The sequence below is a fragment of the Cuculus canorus genome, chromosome 1 (assembly GCF_017976375.1).
Source record: "Cuculus canorus isolate bCucCan1 chromosome 1, bCucCan1.pri, whole genome shotgun sequence".
In the NCBI taxonomy this organism is placed as follows: domain Eukaryota; kingdom Metazoa; phylum Chordata; class Aves; order Cuculiformes; family Cuculidae; genus Cuculus; species Cuculus canorus.
Window position 1 is genome coordinate 204,909,501 of NC_071401.1, and position 23,854 is coordinate 204,933,354.

General features: G+C 43.9%; 2 protein-coding genes across 7 annotated transcripts in view; one reads left to right on the forward strand and one right to left on the reverse strand.

Moving 5' to 3' along the window:
• MKLN1 (muskelin 1) overlaps positions 1–18,352 on the forward strand; it is a 120,074-nt gene extending 101,722 nt beyond the window's left edge. For all 3 annotated transcript variants that reach the window (XM_054064953.1, XM_054064968.1, XM_054064961.1), the window contains 2 exons: positions 7,105–7,159; positions 8,904–18,352. In XM_054064953.1, coding sequence (XP_053920928.1) covers positions 7,105–7,159; positions 8,904–9,025 — 177 coding nt within the window. In that variant the 3' untranslated portion in view covers positions 9,026–18,352. The remainder of the gene's footprint in view (positions 1–7,104; positions 7,160–8,903) is intronic.
• A 1,435-nt stretch (positions 18,353–19,787) lies between these two features.
• PODXL (podocalyxin like) overlaps positions 19,788–23,854 on the reverse strand; it is a 53,512-nt gene continuing 49,445 nt past the window's right edge. For 2 of the 4 annotated variants that reach the window (XM_054078422.1, XM_054078403.1), the window contains one exon: positions 19,788–23,702. In XM_054078422.1, the coding sequence (XP_053934397.1) occupies positions 23,511–23,702 (192 nt within the window). In that variant the 3' untranslated portion in view covers positions 19,788–23,510. Of the gene's footprint in view, positions 23,706–23,854 lie in introns of all 4 variants that reach the window. The other 2 variants (XM_054078412.1, XM_009567443.2) reach the window with 1 other exon arrangement.

Below are 23,854 nucleotides of genomic sequence, written 5' to 3' on the forward strand. Positions count from 1 at the left end.
TAGGATCATAGTTGTATTTCCTTTTCTTTATTATTTTAAATTTAAGTAAATGCCTGCAAGTAACACAGAATCACAGAATCACTAGGTTGGAAAAGAACTCCAGGATCATCGAGTCCAAGCATTCCTATCAACCACTAAACCATGCCCCTGAGCATCTCATCCACCCATCTTTTAAATATCTCCGTGGATGGTGACTCAACCACCTCCCTGGGCAAATCGTATGGGTTGCCTGTTTTAGTAGCCACAGGCTATATGCCAGCACAGTCTCTGCTGTTGCCCACAAATGCAGAGGTAGTTCTCTCTAACAGGATTCTGCTTGAAATCACTTAAAACTCTTCAGTTAGTTCAGCACTTTCATCTCAGAGAATCTTCTTTTACTGGCTGCAGATTAAGAGCTCTGACACTGAATATAAAGAATGGTGGATCCCCAGAGAATACAGTATCACAGACTCATAGAATGGCTTGGGTTGCAAGGGACCATGAAGACCATCCAGTTCCAACCCTACTGCCATGGGCAGGGACACTTTCCACCAGGCAAGATTGCTCAAGGCCCCATCAAAGCTGACCTTGAACACCTCCAGGGATGAGGCATCTACAGCTTCCCTGGGCAACCTCTGCCAGTGCCTCACCACCGTCAGTGTGAATAATTTCTTCGTAATGTTTAGTTTAAATATCCCCCTTCCCATCTTTGTCCTATCACTCCAGGCCTTTGTAAAAAGTCCTTCCCCAGCTTTCTTGTAAGCCCCCTTCAGGTACTGGAAGGCTGCTCTAAGGTCTCCCTACAGTCTTCTCTTCTCGAAGCAACCCAAACTCCCTCACGTCTGCATATTATAGTTCACAGAGGGATTAAAGTTGTCTACAAGACCAGCATTTGTTAGTGTAACAATTGCTGGTGACATGGATATTCTTCTATTTCATACACACAGAGATGTGCGTGTGGTGACAGTTCACAGCTAAGGGCTTTTTAAAGATAAAAGGATGGTCAAAACAGAAAATCAAAATAAATTCAAAATTTTGTACTCATGTCAAGGATGAAACTGGTGCTATTAATGCGCAAAGCTGTCAGTAGGTCATGTACAAGGCTGAAGGTGTTGTTCCGTAAAAACTGGAGTAATCATACCCAGAACTTTGCTGCTGCTTAGTGGGCTGTAGAGGAAATCAAGATGATCCAAAAAATGGCCAGTGCTGTCCAAGTGAAGGAGAACAAGATCATTTTGCACACCGAGATTGAGACTCAACTACTGGTGAAGCTCTATTCCGTGACTGCTGTAAAACAGATAAAACGATCAAGTAAAACTTGCAGTATGTTTTTCTTGGAGTGTAGTAGGAGAAAGAGCAAGGACCTGGAGGCCAATTTGAGGCCCGAGTAGCTTATAGACTGAGGCTGGAGGCCCCTGTTCAAGGCTGCTACATACTTTCCATTCTTAAGATCTTGTCTTTAATAAATTTGCCAGATAAAGCCAGTGGGGCCCTGAGGTATTGTTTAAGTCTGCATTAGACTTACATTTCTGGGAAAATTGAAGCCCAAATGGGAAAAATAGTTCTAGGAAGGAGCTAAGAAAAGCGTGCTGCTCTGTGTCCTGCTGTGATTCTTTGTAAAGCCTCAGAGTCAGAGTGCTGCAGGAGCAGAGGCTTTGGAGCCAAGGAGCCTTTACAAAAAACACTGTTCAGCCTTCCCTACTTCAGCTGGTGCTGGCTCCATCCTCAAAGAATTTGAGCCTGTCATTTCTTCTTTGAGTTTACGCTGTGAGGCACCATCCCAACAGAACTGGTCATAGCTGAGAAACTGTTTTACTCTGTGATCAGAGCCCTTGCTCTTCAGATATTACGGATGAGGAATTATGTCTGATTCATACAACCTTCCGGGTATCCCAAACAGGAGTTACTCGTTCCCCCTTAGAGTTAACAGTTTTATTTATGCAAAAGGGAGAAGCAGCAGCAAATATATTAAAACTTGCATGGGTTGCGACATGACAGAATTGCTTTTTGCTGTTGCTAGAAACCTAGATAAAGTACACACAACCGATAAAAGAACAATAATGTTGCAAACATGAAGGTTATGAGTTGGGAATTTCCAAAATTAAGATTACCCATGTAGTCTTAATTTGGCCTCTCTCTGAATGTGGTTGATTCAGATTAGTTAACGTTATATTAACCTCATATAACCTTGGGGTAGTTCAACTTGGAGAAGAGAAGGCTCCAGGGAGACCTTATAGCAGCCTTCCAGTACTTACAGGGGGCTACAAGAAAGCTGAAGAGGGGCTCTTTATTAGGGAGTGTAGTGATAGGACAAAGGGGAACGGTTTTATGCTGAAAGATGGGAGATTTGGCTTAGATACTAGGAAGAAATGTTTTCCTGTGAAGACAGTGAGGCACTGGCACAGGTTGTCTAGAGAAATTGTGGATGCCCCATTCCTGGAGGTGTTCAAGGCTGGGCTGAATGAGACTGAGCATCCTGATCCTGTGGGAGGTGTCCCTGCCCATGGAAGGAGGCTTGGAAATGGATGATCTTTAAGGTCTCTTCTAACCTGAACCATTCTAGGATTCTGTGATTCTATTAGTTAGCCAGGCAGATGTAACTAATGTCAGACATCAATATCTAACACCCTAGATATTTAACTAATATAGCCTTACATTAACCAGATGTATTTATCCCTAAGGAACCCCTGTTCCTGTTCAAGAAGTGAATTGGATCTCCAAGGGAGAAGTTAATTCTATAACAAAGGGGGCTCTTGTCTTCTGAATGGAGGCTTAATTTGGAGGAGTGGATGGAGCCAGTGAGCCAGAAGGATTGTCAGAAGAAAATGAGGGGTGGTGCGATAAAAGCAGTTGGGTGCTTTGCTGGGTAATTGAATTTTGGTCCTGCCTCTGTAACTGAGTTGCTGGGTGATGCGTTAAGCAAATTGTTTTTCCTAGATGGTCATTAATTGGATCATTCACTCTGGTGCTTGATGGGAGAGATCTGAGGTGTGATTTGCTCGAGGACTTTGCTCTTGTGGCTGCAAGTGAAGTCAGAAGAAGCTGCGTAACACAAGTATTTTGAAAAATCAAATTTTGGTAGTTTCAAATAGAGGACCCAAAAATTAATCAAAATTTGAAGTATTATGTGTCATAATAACAATTCATGTGATAGAAAATCTGATGAAGAATCTAATTCCTTCTTCAGAGTAGATTTTGAACTTCATGAAGAAAATACTGCATTCACTCGTTGCTGAGAACAGTGCATGGGAGTCTGGCCTTGTGTGAGAAGTAACTGTCCTGTGCCCTGTGAAAGAAGTAGGGGCCCTTTAGGACAACATCATGCTCTTGGCTGGAGTAACGCAAATAAATGCAGAGCAAACCAGCTTAGACTCAGTGCTGCCCGTAACTGATGTACTTGATTTTTTTATCAGAAAGGGCTCTTTAAATGTGAGACGATACTTTAAATTTAATTTCATAGGATCATAGAATGACTTGGGTTGGAAGGGACCTTAAAGATCATCCAGTTCCAAGCCCCCTGCCATGCGCACAGATGGTTTCCACTGGATCAGGTCACTCAAAGCCACGTCCAACCTGGCCTTGAACACCTCCAGGGAGGGTGCGTCCATGACTTCTCTGGGCAACCTGTACCAGTGTCTCACCACCTTCATCATGAAGAATTTCTTCCTAATGTCTAATCTAAATTTAAAGCCATTCCCTCTCGTCCTGTCACTATAAGCCCTTGTAAAAAGTCCCTTCCCAGCTTTCTTGTACGCTGCCTTCAAGTACTGGAAGGCTGCTCTAAGGCCTCCACAGAGCCTTCTCTTCTCTAGGCTGAACCAGCCCAACTCTCTTAGCCTGTCCTCATATCGGAGGTGCTCCAGCCTTCTGGTCTTCTTCGTGGCCTCCTCTGGACTCGCTCTTAACAGATCCATGCCCTTCCTATGCTGAGGAATTGCAAAACATACAAAAACCCTCAAGATTAACCGAATTGCGGTGTCATCAGTGAAGGAGGAGACAAGATGCTCCTTCCTGTAAAGCTGCAAAGAAACTTGTAGCCATGAAAATCCATCATCTATAGTGCACATGAGGCTGGAACACTTGGCAGAGGGTTCTTTCAATGCATTTTTGGTCTCCATTCACCGTGTTACTGACTGGAACCTGCTTCTGCATTCTTAGTTGGGCATCCTGAGACCCAGCCTCAAGCGTGGCTTGCTTTCTGTTTACAGCTGGGTGGCTGCTGGTCTTGCTGGGGGAGGCAAGGGATTGCAGGTGGCATCCACTTTGTCCCAGCATAGCTGGCTTCACGTGCTACCAGGCGGTTGGCAGCAGGCCCATAAAGCACTTGTGTAGAAAGGAAAGATGACCAGGACGTGGCATTTGCTATCAGAAACAGCACAGATTTAACCACTGGTTTTATTGGAACTTTTGGAGCTATTTGTGCTGGGCATTTGTTTAAGTACGTTGCTGATTTGAAGCCAAGCAACTCTTCCAAGCTAATGCTAGCACTGAAATACACGTGTAGCATTGCAATCCCTTTTGATTCAATCTAACCAGACCTCGCACTCAAGAGGGTACTTAATCAACCACTTCCCCCTGTTCTGCAGTTTGTCACTCCTGCACCTTTCTAACCCGTTCTTCAGTACCCCCAGTGCCAGCTTTATGCGACAGCCTCCCCAAAAGTTGCACGCTTATTCCAGCACACTCTGGTCCTTAATTTAGACTGTTTTTTCTTGATGTTGTTACCAGAAATGAATAAAAAGAAACTCACGGAACAAAGTATTTTGTTTAGAGAAGGAGGCATTGCTTTTATTCTGGGCAGGGTGATAGGTGGAAGATCTTACACAAAACTTGCAACCTATTGAAGACCCCGAAGGCCTATTTATACAAAACCAATGCTCAAAATACAGTTATTACACCTATCTAATACAGATATTCATTAGGTTACACAATTCTGCTTTAACACTAAATTGCTTATTTCCTTTCCACGTCCTTAGTGAGGATGTGGATATCCTTCAGGTAATCCTTAAACAGTCATGAATTCTCCATATCTGCTATCCGTTTCCTTGTTTTATCACACGTTTTTAACCTTGAGTCTATTAACTACTGAGTTGGTTGTTTTCTTAAGACTAAGTGTCTACATCCCTGGGCAGATACTAGGATGTTTGTAGAAGATACCAAGTGTCTTCTCTCTAGGATCAGGATGTTTGTAGTAAATCAAGGAGGTAAATGAGATGCAAAATACACTCTCCTTATCCCCTTGGGTAACAATGTTATGTTGAAACTGATCTTACTGAAGTGTTTTTGTGCCTTCTTGCACTTCATTGTAGATTTACTGTTTTATAGTGGCCTTTTCTTTGTAATCCCTTGCTCATTCTCTTTGGAGGCTCTGCCATGCTGACTTCTTTGAATTCCCTTTATAGAGCTTAACTTTCAGATCGCTTGATTTTTTTCGTAGTGCTTTCCTCTTATGTTGCTAATTGATGCAGGGCATCCAAAAGTGGTTACCTTACCGTAAATGAGACTTATGAGCCTTGATAACAGCAAGAGTACTTGATTTATTTACAGATCCTATTCCTTTTCATGCTTTTTCTATGCATTTGTCATTTTTGCGACAATACCGTTTTATTCTAACTCTTAAATGCATTTTCACAGAGCCTGTAGTCCCCAACCTGTTTGCTATAGCTGATTATCCTGTTCATGTTGATTTGCGCTTGGCCTTAGTGTATTGCATCTAGATCCATCATTATAAGCCGGATAAAATGGGAAAACAGCCTGAAGCCTGTCTGCTACCACACTGCCAGTCTGTCTGAGTGTTCTGTAAGGTCTGTGGACTCAGCAAACATGTCCTGTTCTGTCAAGCAGGTTATTGCTGAAAACCCAGAATGATGCTGACCTTGGGGCACAGACTAATCGCTGCTGATTCATGGCTCTATTTTGATGTCAAATCATTGATGGCTCTCTACAGTAAAGTTATTTGACGTATTTGCCACTCCCTGTTAGCTTAATCTAGGTGATGCCTCAATAATTTGCCTTAAATATCCTATAAAATCATCCGAAGTCCTGTGAAAGTCGAAATGGACGGTGTCTATTGCCAAGTCCCATCCATAGGGCCTGCTGCCTTGTGTTAGAAGAAATCAGATTGATGTGATACAACTTGATGTTGCCAAATCCATGTTGGCAGCTACTCATCACCTTCTCCTCCACTCCTAGATGTCTCCCAATTGTCTGTGTTCCCAATTTAGTTTGCAGTTGAAATGAACTGATGGATATGCAATTCCTGGCTGTTCTTTCCACTCATCCCCCGAACATATTTGCTTCTCTTCTGGGTTTGCCCCCCCACCCCCGCCTTCTTTCCTTTGGACAGCATGCTGTAGAGACACACAGACAGGAGAGAAAAGATTACAAGCCTTTAAGGGATCTGCTGATTCTTTAAGGAAGCATGACAAAGCACTAAGATTTGCTACAACGTGGGTAATGGAAAGCAGCAAAGCAGCTGCTGGGGCAGTGGAAGAGGCTGCGTTCGCTGTCTATCAGTAAGACCTTCAAGGAGAATAAAACCATGGATGTGTTACTTAAAACGTTTTTACTCTTGATTCTGATTTTCCTAAGCAAAGAACTTTTTTAAGTTGAAAAGACAATTGCCTTAAACTTGTGATATGAGCTTCTCTGGCAGTTCAGAAAGGTTGTTGCCATTTAAAGCCTTCTCTGTGTTGAAGAAGTTCATGCTGTGCTGTAGCAGTTAACCTGTTTTCTGTGCCGTCTAATCCCTGCTCGCTGAGACTGTGCCACTAGGAATGTTACGTGGAAGAGGCTCTGCCTTACTTCTGAACCATCATATATGCGGGAGAGGCAAGAAAGTACGTATCAAAAAGCAGGTTTTAGAGCTCCCAGTCAAGTGCTTTTCATTGTGTTAATGCTGCTCTAATTCTAGGGAAAAACTTGCTCTGCTGAGGTGATGAATTGTATTGTTCCTATGAAATTGCTGCTGTTATTCATATGTATGGCTCAATAATTGTAAGGATTGTACAAAGAAAAGCCAGCAACTCTAAAGCCACTTGGACTTCTATGAGTCTTTTGCATTTTTTCCTGTGCAGTTATTAACATTTGTTATTTTCTTTCTTTGTCCCTTCCTCTCTTCTGCAGTTTCAGCTTCTTGCCTCAGCATTATTTAAGTCTGGCTCGGATTTCACCACTCTCGGTGAGTACTGTGCATCAGAAGAATTGTACTAAGTATGTTCCTTCCAATAATTACTGTTAGTTCTTAACTGTTTTTTATATCAAGTGTTATTTTTTCTGTGATTCCTTTTTCAGTTTGAATATGAAGGGCCACTAGATAGACATTTGAGAGATTATTTATAATGACCAGTGTCCAATGCCTCAAGCCTGTATTTAAAACATCCATCATAAGCGGTTTTAAACCAGTGCCTCCTGGGATCATTTTGCGTCTCTTATTACATCTGATGCTTCACCGTTACCCAAATAAACAGAAGCTTTGGTCAGAATAAAGCACCTCCTGTCATGTCACTTTGGAATCTCACAGCATAGCTACGGCTCTGTTTGCTGTGATAACTGCAATTCCTGGAGTAGTTTGGTTCGCTCTGTTCTTTGCAGAACTAGTTCTTTGGGCAGCATGTCAAGAGGGAAGAAAACAGTGGTGTGGAGGGGTGGAAACAGGGGGTCTGAGCCAAAGCCATAATTTGTTTCACTATTCTGTCCAGTTAACTCTTTTAAACAGTTGAGATATTAATCCTGGGCAAGCTATAGGAAGGCTGTAGGCATAACTGACGTTCTTGTAATGATGTGTTGTCCTTGCGTTACTGTGCTCTTGCTTGGAGCATGCGTGACCTCGGTTTTTGTGGAGCACATAATTCACAGACTGAGGAACCGAGGGAAGGAAAAAGCCCACTGTGTTATCTGCCCTGCTGGATAAGGGAGCTCTGCTGAACTTGCGTGGTTTGGAAGGTGTTATCTAGTTGATGTTCTAAGGTGAACTTTTTAAAGGGGAAAAAAACAAGTTTCAGAAAATTGAGGACTTTTTTCCCTGGTTTGAAGTGTTCTGAAAGATGAGTTAGGTTTTGACTGCAGTACTTCACTCAGAAGTTGACTTTACAGATAGGAGGATACATACATTAAGCGGTGCTTCTAAAAGAAAACAAAAACCCCAAGCCCTCCTTGATTTGATTAACTTGGTTGACTTTGATGAACTGAAGAGCGAGTTCACTGAATTAAAAAGCATTCCTTTGAGATACCAATGATGGAAGTAATACAAAGCAGAGGAAATCATTGTATGCCCGCTCTATTGTTCTTGCTGTTGATGGTTTAAGTATGGGGATTTGGATAAACAATGCTTCTGCTGGAGACTAAACCCTCCCCTGTTGGGAGGCAGCACTTCACAAAACTGGTTTGCCAAGCACCCGTGTGCCAAAATGCAGCCTGAGTACTCCCTACAAATCCTGTGATTAAACAGCAACTCTGATTTGAGACTCCTACCATCAGTGCAACCTGTCTCCAGAAAAACTGCAAGCGCTACAAGTACAAGTTCTGGTTAAGACAGTAGTGAAGATGATGAGGAAACCCTGAGGACAGAAGAAATGAGGCACCAAATGTAAATAGCTGCACAGATTTTGTTTTCTGGGACAGCAGAGCGGTCCCCTGAGGATTCTTGCTTACCCTGTTTCTTCAGGGCCGTCAATGAGTTTGACAGTTGTTTGCTTATTACTTTTTATGGCATTTTGATTGTGGTGTTGGCTCTTGGGGTGATGCGCTCTCTGTGTGTGTATGCACACAGGAGTGGGATGGAGAGCCTGCAACCCTGTTAGTTGAGGCAGAAGTAGCAAATAATTAATATGTGTCCAAAACGAACAACTGACATATTCCACAGCTCAACTGAGCATTATAAGCAGTGAGCACTGACTTGCTTTCCCCTCTTCTTCCTCCCCCAGGATTTTCAGATGTTGACCACACTTACGCACAGAGAACTCAGCTCTTTGATACGCTAGTCAACTTCTTTCCAGACAACATGACCCCTCCTAAAGGCAACCTGGTCGACCTCATCACGCTGTAACGGAGCAATCACTGGACATGTGGAAGAGGGAAAAAGCATCCATTTTCAGTATTCTAATTTTTTTACTGCATTGATTGACTGCTGGGATGAAGTAATATAGTAACCCCTAGGTGTTTGCAAGGGGTTTTATACTTGTATGGTGAATCCCTGAAGCTTTTCCCTTGGAGTAGGTTAATAAACTGTAACTGACTAAATATATATATATTTTCTGACTTTGGATTTTGAGTTAGCAGATGTAAGATGAAAAGGTGGGGGAAAGAAAAAATAAAACCCAATCATGCTGTGATCACTTTTGCCTGCAGGGGAAAATTGAGATTTGTGGGTTGTCTGGAATTGAAGATGATGGGTTTTATTTTGTGTTTCGGGAGAAAGAGGGGGAAGGTTGTTCTTTGCTCATTTGTAACTAGTCATGATATATTGCTTTATCCTACAACTCCATCCTCAGCAGCTCAATAACTTGGCAGCAGGACACTGGCACGCATTGAGGTGATAGTAATGTATGTGTCTTCAGTCTTGTAATCGCGGTGTGTCATGTGAAGGGGAGCACGTGTTACGAATTATCTGTCTCCTTCTCCCAGAACTGGGCTGACAGTAGTGTCTAATTCCATCTGATATCTGGTTAAAACGTGAATACCTAAATGGCTATGTTCTGTTCTCTGGAGCCTTCCACTTTGACCTTGCGGGCAAGTGGGAACCTCAGAGAAACCACTGGAAAACAGGAGTGCAGTCATCGTCTGCACAGGCCCCATTTCAGGGTTTGTTCTGTTTTCACTGCTGTGCTCTTACGAGAAACCGTGTTGGTCCTCGCAGAGTCCAGCAGAACTGGGTCTTCCACCACACGCACACCCAGCCTCTGCAACCTGACCCAGGGGTTGGGTGTAGAATTTCTGAAGCAGATTGTCTTCGTTTACATGCACCTAATGCTTCTGTGTGCAGTTGTCAATGTGTAAATGTAAAGAGGATTGCTCCAAACAGCTTGTCTCCTTCCTATGTAGTGCAGCTCATTTCCTTTTAAATGCATTTTAGACCTAGATCTGAATGTGAGGGAGGCCTTTTCAGCATAAATCTTTTTGAAAGCAAGCTGATGCATATATATATTTTATATATATTATATATATATGTATATAATATATATAAAATTCTTCCTCGCTGAAAGCCTTCTTTATAAACAAGATAGGGGCTTGGTGCTGCACTAAAGTGGAACAAAGGATACTTGTACCCAGCGTTAGAAACTTTTTGCATTTGGTGTCAGTGAGCATTCAGTACAAACTGGCAGATGTAAATATTTATATGAGATGCAAAGCTTTATGTTCAGCAATGTTTGTGCCAGTAGGGATCTGGGCTGCACCCACTGTGGCTACACAACTCCTGTTGAACTTGATGGAAGTCTTGTGTGTGCAAAGATGATTTGGACTCTTGAAATAAAGAGTTAGTGAAGTGTCTTTTTCAGAGCTCAAGTGTCTGCTTGCATTGATTGCATTGTATTGCCTCTTTATCATGTTCTTTGTGTGACTTTTGTAGTCCTGGTACGTTAGAAAAAACTTTAAAACCTCATATTAGTGTTTAATCACTTGGAAAGGAACAATATGTGAGAGGCTGGGCTTTGCTTTGTCTTCAGAGAGGACTATACAAATACAGTGTTTTTAAGTAACCTGTAACTTGAGACTGTTTCGATACCATATACTTCAGTGGATGGCAAATCGCAGGGCTGTAGAAGAATCCACTCCGTACATAGCACAGTAGATGAAATCTGATTCAATTGTTTCTTTGAAACATTGCATTTTATTTTTCCAGTGACATGGAAAGTTTTACGTCACTGCTAGGCTTTCCAGTGTGCTACCTTTGACACTTTAACTAGTTCAAGTAGAGCTTGTGTGGTACGAATGTAGATACGGGTGGTGCTGTACGGGGAGAATACTCCAATGAAAGCTTTGTTTCCACTGAGGTTGAACTTAGCACTTTTAATACAACCAGCCAAAATGCCGCGGCCCTCTGGTACTTAAAATCTTAGTGTTGTTGTGCTCCCTTATCACTCAGTCTCATTGTCTGTGCGTTCTCGACCTTCAGTCAGGTGATAAATGGCCTTTTTTGACAGTTTTCTAATCAGCCAAGCTCTTCATAAACTTTTATGCTTAGGTCTTTGAGGACTTATGTGTGAGGCTGAACCCAAAAGACAAAACCAGACTGAGGAGCCCCGGCGAGCGTATGGTGGAGGTTTAGGGATGCCAAAAGCTTTGTGGATCGTGGTGGTGCTGAGCAGCGCATTGCGTAAGGCTTGATTTGTGTTAAAACTTCCATGAGAAGTCATCCTCTGCATCAGGGGGGCATGCAAAGCCTGACTGCCTGGCTCAGTTTTTCGGTAGCGTAGCGTAAATGAATGATTTGCTTGAGCAAGGTGAACGTTGCTTCTGCAGGACTGACAATCCCAGCTAATGAGAACGCTTCTGGATGAGCAAGTATTGACCTACCGTTATGCCAAGCGTATCGATTTCAGCTCACACGAGCACAGTTTATGGATTACAGCTGGTGATTAACCAGCACAAACTATTTGCTCGGCTTCAGAGTATTTGTGGAGCAGCAGAGGCACCCTGTGGCCAGAGAGGTTAATCCAGAGTGAATGTTTCTTGTGGCTTTGCCAGTAGTCGTTCCTGGTTCTGTGTCCTTAAAGCTAGGAGTCAGGATTAAATGATTTCTTTGCATTGGTGTACGCTACACTACCTGATTTAACAACTAGTTAAAGATTCTGAGCAGTGAAGTATAAATTTCCTTTCAAAATAAGCTGGTTATTGACAAGCCGTTACAGGGAGAGTTTGAATTTAATTACATGCAGTTCTTTAAGGCTACTGGTGGTATTCCAGGCAGGTGTTCGATGTGAGCATTACAGCAATACTGCAGTACAAACAGAAGGGGACCCACTTGATCTGAAAACGGCAACTAAAAGTGTTTCACAGCGCAGTGCATGTGATGTTATAAATATACAAACTGTGCGTGAGAAGTCTTTGAACCTCGCCCTTAGTGCTTGCAGTCTGTAGCAGAGATGGCTTTTTAGCTTAGACGAGAGTAATGCACTATATTTGCCTTTACCTTATACGATGAGGTGACTTTGTGCATGGATTTAGCACTGCATAATCTTTGCACTGCAGTACTTGATCTCTAAATTATATGTTAACTTAGAAATAAGTTATTGTGAAAGAAAGTGTTGTTAATTGTCAGATAGGGACTCATTTGTGATGACTGGGGTCTTCAAAGCCAAAGTTACAAGGTTCTGGTATGACTTTTAAAGCTGTGGAAGTCAGGGTGGGATAAATTCGATACGGACATCAAGACTTCAATCGCAATTTACCTTTTTTATTAAAAGATTTCTATTGAGATATGCGAGTTTGGTTCTTCGTTGACACTGGCCTTCAGCATAGTTACTCTTGCAGTATTATTCAATAGATCATCTCTTTGGAAAGCATGAAAGTATTCTTCGTGCACAGTTGTTCCTATCAAGTGATACATTTTCCTAGAGAAATAAAGCCCTTCAGGTTTGATTTTTGGTCACTTGAATTAAGCAGAATTAAGTGCGTTTCTTTGTCTTATACAACCCTTCATAGTAGTCATGAAGCAGAAGTCCTTAAGAGTCCTTCCAAAATTCTTTCTTCAAGCAAGCACTGCTCTCACAGTGTGACCCAATACGTTTTCATGTGGCAGAAGGACCTACTTAGACGTTGTTAAATATGAGGAGACTATAGCCACTTTACCCTTTTTTTTTTTGAGGAGCGCATTAATTAATCTTGATCTGGGAGAGACCAGAAGAGTGGTGCAAAGTGGTAATAACTTTCAGTTATTAATTAATCAGTTGTAATTTTTCTCTTCTGGCCCTTTTAAAGGTAATATTTGTGATGTATTTATTCTTAAGCATCTCTTCCTTTTCCAGAGTATAATGAAGGAGAACTTTGTCTGTGCAAGGTTTAGTTTGCACTTTCTCTAGACAGCTTCTCATGTGCAGTTTAGTTGCATAAATAAGGAACTGGGGTTTGGTTCTGTTGGCCCAGGATGGCTCTGTGTGCACCCAGGTATGTGGTAGCTCAAGGGTCAAACTGGAGGTTCCTACCAGAAGATCAGTTAGCAAAATCATGCTCTTATTTTAGAAAATCAGTCTGTGAAGCCCCAATTGGAAAGGTTTTTCTAAGATATTTGCTTTGTGAAGTGGAAACTAGAGTGAATTTGGAAAAGTTTCCCAAGGATCGTAGTTGAAACGTACCTGTATGAAGCTTGTACTGGAGTAAGGATGCAGTGACAGGATTGAATTAAATTGCTGGAAGTTTTTGATTGCTGATGGTAATAACCTAGCCTAAAAATGTAATGGTTGAAGAATTGGTGAATGAATTGAACTCCCTGTCTGGGGGAGAGTGGGCTTTTTGCAGAGGTTGGGGGGCTGGTGGCAAGGGACCGTGACAACTTCATCTGTGTTTTCCTTTAACCACCAGCCACAAGCATCAGGGTCTCCATTTGCTGGTTTTATTTCTTCCTGAAAAGGCTCCTAAAACAGAGCAATCACTCTGGAAGAGTGTTTTCCATAGGGCTTTGCGGAACAGCTGCTTTCTGAATCATTTTCCAGATGCATGCAAATTTGTAGAAGGGAGTTTTCTTTGTCACAAAAACGTCCATGGCTCCTGCTCCGCTGTGCAAACTTGCACTTGTGAGTGCTGCAGGCAAAGAGTGACAAATTCAGTGCCGTGTTCAGAGAAACACTTGAAACTCGTTTGTAAGAAAGATTAGTGTTAATGCCGCTTATTCCAAATGTCGGAGGTACCTGTAACGCTAATACTACTAATTTTCTTGCTGCCTTCTGTAGTTCAGAATTGAGAAGGAAATACTTTTGTAGAGCTTATTGATTGAGAACTTTAGTATGGATTAGTGCAACCTTAAACTTGAATGCTCCTACCTCTCATAAATGCCGTGATTATGTTGATGTAATGCTGTGCTCCTTCTGGGGAAGAATTATCAGATATGTTTCCATTCGGCACCTTTGTTTTTAGAAGTGGAATAATGCCTTGTGAAACCTTGAGTCCCGGTGTATGTTTTGGATTTTAGCTTATTAGTTGATTAAGGGATGTTTGGCTATTGTCAAGTGAAGTCCTGACAGTAAAAGCAATTCATGTACGTCTTTGGAAGCAGTTGTGTTGTTTTATAGCTGTGGTTATTACAGAAACAGAGGTGGGCCCAGTTAAAAAAAAATCAATATTATTGCTGTTCTGATTAGGGGGAAGAGTATAGAAGCTCTGAGTGAGCTTGACTGATTTTAATAAGTACACGTGATAATTTGGAGATGGGTCTTATTTGGTGAAGGGAGAGTTTAAGAACAACTATATGACTTGTTCTTGATATAGATGGATAGTTTATAAGCTGTAAATCTTGTTGAAATGTAAATGTACTGTCAGAAGGCCATTATTGTGTCTGTGGGGATGTAGAGCTGATCATATCTTGTCTTGGAAAAGGTTATGCTGGAAATTAATCAAGTTGTGGTAATAACTTATAAGCAAACTTATAACTTATAAGCAAAATCCCTGCTTTACTGAAAGCCTTTATTATAATGAAGAGTTTGAGTGGAAAAAGTAGGTTTATTGTACTGGAAACATTATAGTAGTACATGGCTCAGCACTTGGATAAATTGACTCCAGATGCTTTTTTACCTGTAGGCAGTGGGTCCAAACGTGGTTTTAGAGTGGAAGCCAGTTACGGACTTGCTTATTGTGGTTTAGAGTTGAACAAGAGAACGTCGCAGTTGATACCAGCAGGTATGCTTTTAGCGTTCCTGGCAGAGGTCAAAGAACTGGATGGAGTTCTGGATTATCCACATACGCTTTGGTTATGTACGTAAACCTCTGAAGAAGGTAACGGTTGTGAGTGGTCTGTATAACGCCAGCTTGTATGGCTTAGGTGTAGACGTCTACCAGGCAGCATCTTCCCCAAACACAGATCCTAAAGGTAATGTTGCTGCAATCTCCTTTGCTTTCATATGTTTGGACTCGATTTTTTAGTTATGAACTCCCAATACTTGCTGTGACCTAAATCTAGCGCTCTGCTTCCGAATATCTACAGCAACAGACATGCTTAAGCTGCTGTCCGCATACCACTTCGGTACCCTGAAGTCTTAATTTATACTTGGTGCAGACAAAGGTACATTTTGTCTTGGCTTCCAGCTGTTTGCTGTAAGTCAGCACAGCTTTTACTGACACCTGAAGGCTGGAATTATTTGAGTGTAGGCAAAAATCAATCGACTCTGTTCAGCTCTAGCATAGCCTCACAGTTCATTCCTGGGAGAAGTTGAGTGAATAGCTCAAAACTGGCTCTGCCATGTTAGATTTTTGTGTTACTAATTTGAAAGGAAAATCCATCACTACCGTCCAGCATGATGGTCAACACATGGTCCCTTGGAAGTTCTCCCGTTTATTCTGACTTGTTTTTCTCCCTATCTGACTGCTAAATCCTTCAGACTTCCTGAAGTTTATTGGAGTCCCTACTGAAGAACTGAAGGCATCCAGGCATTAGTTTCTCCATGTCGTATCATCAGATTCCAGTTATTTCCTTTGCAAAACTCCTTACTGCTGTCTCTGAAACAAATCTATGTGATCTATATTGTTCTCTCCAGGGGCTGTTCCTCCTGAGGGATAAGGAGGGGGAGGTAGGAGCTGGATTTCCAGCAGCAGGGTGTGCTGTCAGCATACAACTGCAGCACACACACCTATTTACTTGTGCTTCTCTGTGACCCAACGTTCGGGGCTGTGATAAACCTTCCCTCCTCCCTCAGCAGGGTTTGTTTTGCATGGCAGCAGGCGTGTGGTAGCTGTTTCAAAGATGATTGTACCAATTCTCAAATTCATTTGAATAATAGCCCTAGATTTTTGCCACCTGCTTTCATAATCCCAGATCTTTCACCAGTGGAACCAAGCCGCCAGTAATTGGGGTGTTCAGCTTATTTCTGCAGTGTAGCTTGACAGAGGGAACGGGAAGAGAAATAGCTTTGAGGATAATGTAGCGGTCGCTTATTTGAGTGTGTTTAAGATGTGGTCTGTCTTCATGAGAGGGCTTTGAAGACTTCACAAGTAGGTCTGCTATTTAAAGCTGAATTTTAATTTTTTTTTTTCCCCCTACTCAAGCGGGATTCTCTGGCTCTTTTTTTTAAATTGAAGTGATCTAAGACCAGGATCTTCTAGCCCTTGGAGTTGCACCTTGAGCTTTGGCCCTCTCCCCATCCCCCAAGACATCAGAAGTACTGGTACAATTTTTTTCTCCCCAGTCCCTCTGCAGCGATTGCAAGGCAGCCAGCTGGGCTTAAAATTATGCAGGCATACTGGAGGTTGTGCAGCAGAATCGGCTATCAGAGCAGATCTGACAGTCTTAAAGAGACTGCTAATACCTCAAAGCATTCTGAGCTTTTTGTTGAAAACTGTTAGTAAGATTAAGGGAGATGAACTGCTTTTTAATTAATATGATGGTGGGAAGGGTAGACCACAGCAGTGGCTCCAGTGGTTGCGGTCTTCTCCACGTCCCAAATACAGGTTTTTCTCTCCCGTGATGAGAAAATACACTATAAATATCCTGTCTTTGTAACCAGCTGCCCAAGGGATTCAATCAATTACTTTCTGTTTCACTAAATAGAAAAGTGCTGCAGCCTGTGAAAAGTGGTTTACTTCTTATTTTGAAGTCTTGACAAAAACCTCAGCTCTTAAGACGAAAAAGATTTTTATCAACCTCAACTTTCTCAGATGCAAGTCAGTGACTTCACTGCAAGTTGTCCAGTCTGAACATCAGCTGATCCTTCTGCCTCTTCTTACCCTGCAGTAACACGCACTGTTCTGAATGTGACAGCCTGATTTCCTTCCCCAGGCAGTGCGGAGAACTCCTGTCCTGGAGAAGACTTATCTAACCATGGAGGAGAGAACTATTGTGCTGCTGACTTATTTTTCTCTCTTGTCTGCAAGGAAGGCAAACTAGCAGTGGAGGCCGAGTATTTCCTTCATCTCTTCCTCATCATTCCTATCCTTCCTCCCCTCTGCCTCCCATTGATCTTTTTATGTGCTAAACACTTTTCAGAAGCTGCTGTACTGGGTAGTGGAAAAGAAAACAAACCCCTAGTTATTAGTAGCCGTTACTATTTACCAAAGCGATATTTTCTGCTATGAGTTCCAGCGTACCCTCCTCCGCAGCAGGAAATGAGGATGCTGGGGAGACCAAAAGCAAGAGAAGAGAATTTAATTATACAAACAAACCCATTCATGGGAGTCTTGGAGGCCCCTGAACCTTGCAGGCCACTTTGCCTAGGGGCAGAAAATTTAACCTCTTGGCTCGTTATGAGTTAATGAGAGGCAGGGTTCCTGTCCTCCTGAGCTGGTGGTTGTGTGTATCTTGTGATATTTAGATGCTGAGATGCAAGGTGCCTCATTTTAGGAATGTCAAGCCTCGAAAAACATTTCTCCTGTGAACCTTGTACTCTGAAATTGCTGAAACAACCTGTCTTTCCTGGACGCATTGATGCCATAGGCAGGATCTAGGTAGCCTGGGGTTAAACACAGCTAAGCTGGCTGGCTGGACACTATAACCTGGTTAGAATTGCTTTTTCAAGCTGCTTTAGAGCTGTTGCCTCTGCTCCTATTGTAGCAGTATACAGTGTGGTGGTTTGTTCGTCTGGAGCTTCAATGTTTGTTACCTCATCCTCTGCACCCTTGTGTGGTTCCTAAAAGCTGGTTATTCCCTGTGTAGTGGTTGGAGTTGTGAGTGTTCCCTCCTTGTCCAGAATTTGGCCCTTTTTTTGTGTTTTGGCATCCAACGTGAAGCATTTGCATCTCTACAGCAATCCCGCAGACTCTGTTGTCAGTCTGAATTCCCTTTGGTGTCTGTCCTGCAGTTGTTGTCTCGAATAACTGACCACAGGAGAGCTGAACGGAGAGGTGCAGACAGCCCTGGGCTGGAATGCAGCGTCTGTTGGGTGATGAATGCTGTCAAATACACATGTGTTTTAATAATCCAGTCGGATATTGACTGGTCCCATGTTGAGCCCATGGTGGTTACAGGCATTGTTCTTGGACTCTGGTGGTTCTCCATCCTGCCCTTTTCTTTACAGATAAATGGATGATCTCTGTTCGGCCTGGAGTGCTAATTTTCTTCCTTGGCATAAATCATCTTTGATAATTTCTGGGTTGAGAAAATGTAAACCCCATGCTGTACATAAATGAATGAGTGATAAGAGGAATATCTACAAATGTAGTTACGCTGTATGTAATGTACATAAGGAGAGAATGTATTTTGTTCATTTTTTTTTTCTTAATAAAAATGTATATGCTAGCAGGGTGTTTGTTTCAGATCCGTTCATTCTAACATCTGAGAATGGAAAAATACCTGTGGAGGTCTTGGAGTGGTGCAGAAATTGTGAAACTGGTGGTGCGTTATATCTGGGCAGCAGACACTGCTCCTGCTGGAGGAGCCTGTCCTGTCCTTCCGCACTGCGGAACAGCAGAGCAAATACCCTGTTCCCTGAAATCAGTGTTGGGGTGAGTCGGTATCCCATAAATCCAGCATGTGCTTAGCACTCAAGAACTTTTACTGGGGAGGAACATGGAGTTCAAACACACACTGATGCAAACTGCTTGCTTTTAATGTTTGAATCAAACCAAATTCCACTTTTTTTCCTACTTTGGAAACCGAACCTGGCACCAAATGTTTTATTTTGGGCACTTGAAGGCAAACAGAGATGCTGAACTGCCCACGCTGCCCTTGTGTCAGGGCCCTTCTTTGTTAGGCTGCTTTGGCTTAGGGGGTGAGGTTTGATTCCCTCCTCCGCAGCCTGACCCAAGCACGAGGAGAGGGTGCAGGCTAGGAGCGAGATGGGACAGAAATAAGGGAAAGCTCCCTCTCCTTTCCTGCTAACATGAGCCTAAAGCCACTAACAGTTCAAACTGGTGCTCTGGCGATGGTGGGGCTGCCCTCACCCACATCCACTGAGCATCCCACCCCTCTGGATTTTCTGCTTTTTTGATTAAGGGAAGGTTTTCACCCCTATCATATTTCCTTCTGCGTGGGAAAAACACAGGCTTCTCCATGGCTGGTGAACTCTGAAGCTCTGGGCTAGTTTTACTCCCACTTTCACAGTAGTTTTGCATGTTCTTGCTAGCAGGACCGTGCAGAGTCCATGCTGGGTTTTGAGATAAGATCATTGAGTCCAGCCATCGATCCAGCCCTGCCAAGCCCAGCACTAGACCGTGTCCCCAGGTACGACATCTACTGATCTTTTAAACACTTCCAGGGGTGACGACTCAATCACCAGCCTGGGCAGCACATTCCAATGCTTGGCAACGCTTTCTGTAAAGAAATTCTTCCTAATATCCAACCTAAATCTCTCCTGATGCATCTTGAGGCCATTTCCCCTTCTCCTGTCACTAGTTACCAGCCAGAAGAGACCAACATCCACCTCGCTACAACCTCCTTTCAGGCAGTTGCAGGCAGTGATAAGGTGTCCCCTCAATCTCCTTTTCTCCGGACTAAATAACCCCAGTTCCCTCAGCCGCTCCTCACAAGGCTTATGCTACAAACCCTTCACCAGCTTTGTTGCCTTTCTCTGGATGCACTCCAGCGTCTCAATATCCTTCATGTAGCAATGTTAGAGGTCTTTTCCAACCTTAATGATCCTAGGATTCTAGCTACATAATGCCTGGTTGTGCCCCCCCCCCCCCCCCCCCCCAATCCCTTTTTCCTCAGCCAAGAAACCAATCTTTTACATAAGAATGTTTATTGACAGAAATAAATGATGCTTTCAAAATATATTTGTAGGAAAATGCAAGAATAATCTCTACAATCCAGTTCCTCAGTAAATTCCAGTGTAAATCAGACTCCTGTCCCCGTGAGAGATGCTGCTATACAGTACGTAAGAGCTCTAGTATATGTGTGCAACGTCCAACGAGAAGCCACCTTCGGAAGTCCCTCATGGATTATGTCTTCTGTAGGCAACAGTCACAGTATCAACCTTGTCAGCTGGATCACGGCGCTGCGAGCGGGAGATAAATGGTCCTAAAATATTTACACATTCCTTGTGAACCTGAAAACAGGAAAGTCTCTTGCAAGGCCTCCTGAGCTGCTTGTAGAACGCTCACCCAAAGGTAAGAGCAAGAACCTCTTTTGTACAACGTGTCCAATGTTAAAGTTGGTTTAGGGGAGAGAAGAGGCGCGCGGGGAAGGGAGGAGGGGCAGGGAGGGAGGGAGTGCCTGGGTAGGGGGGTATTTTTTAGTTTATTTTTGGTCTAATAGTTATGGCTACATCTACGATGGGAAGGATTAAGGCCAAAGATGCTCTTCACTGCATTTCCTACCTGATCTATTTTTTTTCTTTTTTTTTGCAAAAAGAATGTTCTCAACACAAAAAACGTACTGTGGTTTTTTGTTTTTTTCTTTTTTTCCATGGAAATAGTTCCTTAAATAGGGGAAGGAAAATCTGCTATAAAATATTAGTTGTTTAAAAATATGGTGTCTGGAAAAATAAATAAATGTACAATTCCTATTCAAATATAAATCACTATAAGCACTTGCTGAGCATTTCAGATCTTCACTGGTCTCTGCTCGGAAAGATTTAAGGTTGCTTGATCTCAAGCCTTTGTAGGGTTCTTTTGGAAAGTCTTTGGACCTGATTCATTAAAGCACTTTGGCAGCTCTTCACTGGGAAGGGGGATCTTAGGCACATGCCAAAACCCGAAACCTGGAGCTGCTCTGCCAGGGTCACCCTTACGGCAACGCCAGCCCCAAAGCCTCGCTGCTGCCCTGTGGTTTCACCACATTTTTTTTCTGCACAGGACAAACACGAGGTCACCAGCCAGCCGCTTGGCTCTTGGGGCAGCTGAGACACAAACATCCTCACGAAAGCAACTGCAAGCACCCACATGGGTTCTTTGAGCCTCGCTGCAATGTTGGAGCTGAACACAATGCTGCTGGAGCAGGAACAAAGCTGTGGCGTATGGAGTTATCTGGGTGGGAGGTGTTTTCTGCTTTGTGTCGAATTTGGATTCCTACCAAGACTGGCCTTAAGCTTTTTCTTCCTTTTTTTTTCCTCTTAATGCCCTCCCCTCCGAAATTCCTCCCCCGCCGTGCAGTGCACAGGTAAGTGAAGTGTGCTGAATACATCACTAATGACTAGCAGGAGTATTTACATACAAAAATATATAGGTTTGAACACTTCAAACTCTGCCCTTCGGTGCAGGAGAGAGGGGAGAAGAGCCAGTCCCTTGGAGAAGACGTCTCTTCCACCACCTTCTGTCCTGGGGCCACCCTGACTCTCTCCTTCATGAGTATTCCTGAGGACCCACTCAATCTGGGTTTCTCCAAGGTTTCTGTTGCTCAGCTCCACTTTTCCCCTCTTTCAGCGTGGCTATGGGAGCAGATCCCCTTTGTGTATGACCTGGTGGTGGAGCCCGAAGGAAATCAACCCATCATGGGTTGCTGAATGCAGGGTTTATGGCGAGCAGGGGAGAGGAAGGGCTGTGCAGTGGGATCGCTCCTCATAAAATCATAGAATAGTTTGGGTTGGAAGTGACCCTAAAGATCATCCAGTTCCAAGCCCCTGCCATAGGCAGGGACACCTCCCACTGGATCAGGCTGCTCAAAGCCCCATCCAACCCGGCCTTGAAGACCTCCAGGTATGGGACAGCCACAACCTCCCTGGGCAACCTGTTCCAGTGCCTCACTACTCTTGTGGTGAAGAAATTCTTCCTTATGTCTGGTCTAAATCTGCCCCTCTCCAGTTTATACCCATTCCCCCTCGTCTTATCACTACAAGCCTTCGTGAACAGTCCCTCCCCAGCTTTCCTGTAGCCCCTTCAGGTACTGGAAGATTGCTATAAGATCTCGGAGGTCCATCTGCAGCCCCTCTGCCTTACAGAGGGCTCAGGGCCACCACCACCCTCATGCGTTCGGAGATGCAATCCCTCAAGCGACCTGGTCCTCTTCCCTGTGTGTTGGAGGATGGAGCCCTGCTCCAGTTCCTGCCTCTGCTGGGGCTGAGCTGCTTCACCGAAACCAGAACAAAGGTGGGAAACTCTCCCTATGCTTTGAGAGCCATTTAGGAGCTGTGACGGGGAGTAGAAAATCAGAAATTGCCTCAGTCCAGCCACTAATAGCGAAGGGAGACCTGGGCAAAAGATCGAGGGCTACAGGATGAAGCTCAGTCCCAGCTTTGCTGCTGAAATGGAATTTTCTTTGCAGGTCTCTGCTATTTTACCTGCTTTTGAAGAAAATCATGAGGTTGTGGACTGAGCTTCTAAACCTCCTGGGAAGGAAAAATTGAGGGCTGTACCGATGGAAAACCCTGAATACCACCAAGCTACCTGGCTCATGCTCGTCTTTCTGCTGCTCATGCAGGAAAAGATGACCACAAAAATAACAATGCTCATAATCTGCCATCTCAGGGGAGGATGGACATGGGCTGTAAGATGCAGCTGCATAATTACTGGAAGGCAATCAACACTTCTGTAGGGAAATGCAGCGACAGAGCTGGTCTAAGCTGGAGCTGGGCAACTGCACCATGAAACCTCCAACCTTGAGCCTGGGCTGGCGACCAGGCATGGCTCTTTGTCTCATTAAACCCTTCCTAGGAGGGTTGAACTCAAGGAATGACTCCTTTTCCTTTCCCTTTCCCTCCCCTTTGCATCAATACAAGAAGCTGCTGCACCTCTCCTGGTCTCCAACCAGGTGCAGGATCTGTCCCGCAGCCCTTGGTGGCACATGGCTGAGCATCACTTGGCACTGCTGCATCCTTCCCGTGGAGCCGGGACTCGGATGCTTTCATTTGCCTGTGGCACAATGCAGGGCTCTTGTAGGTTTTAGCCAGCAGCTAATGGGAAGAGGGTGGAAACTGGATTAAAAAGGAACAGGCTGTTCCAGCTTTTTCCGCTTGATACCTGGGCGTTTCATGTCAGGGAGGGCAGAGTGATGACTAAACCGTGTGGGCCAGAGGACTTTTCTAGCTCTAATTGCCAGGTGCTGGTTTGCTGTTGGGAGTTGTGCTCCCTCTCCCATCCTATTTACACTTATTTATTTTTTCGAGTCACTCGATAGCTGGAGGCTGCATTCGGATGTGGGACAGGAAGGGACATGCTTGGAGGAGACACCAGTAGCTGTTTGGGAGCAAAGCCACCCTGTTTGACCGCGTCTGCTCAGGTCTAGCGTGGTAGGTCCTGCTAAGCACCTGCGGATGACGGAGAATGCTCGTCTGGATGTGACAACCATGTGGTCTGTGTCGATGACATGCCCTGGAGGTGTCTTCTTGTGTCCCTCTTCCTTCCCTCCTGCACCCCATGTGGTGGCACAAGGGGGTGTGATTAGTTTATTAAGGGATTTTTTCTGGGGTTTGTTGGGAATTCTGCCTTCTTTTGGAATTGTCTGTGTGTAGGGATTATGAGGGGTTTTTTTTGGGTGGGGGTGGCGGTGGTCATTTTTTTGCTTGATCGAGTTCTGTATCCTATAAATGCGTGTCCTCCTCTTCCTCCAGGTCTTCCTTCATAAGCGTGTCGAGAGGAACGATCCAGCTGTCCCCAAGCTCACCGTTGAGGTTCACCTTCTTCTCCTGCATCTCAGAGGAGGTCTCCATCACCTCCAGCGTGGGGTTATCGTGGTAGCCGTTTTCCATTGTCTGCAGCTCCTCAGTCAGGCGCTGCTGCCAGGAAAGAAAACCCAGAAACCCCAGTGAAAAACAGCTTGGCTGTGCCGTGCGTGCCACCTTGGGGCTGTCACCTTCCAACCAGCCACGGCTGTTGCCCCATATAGATGTATAAAACTATATAGAGCGACTCTCACAGTGAGGTT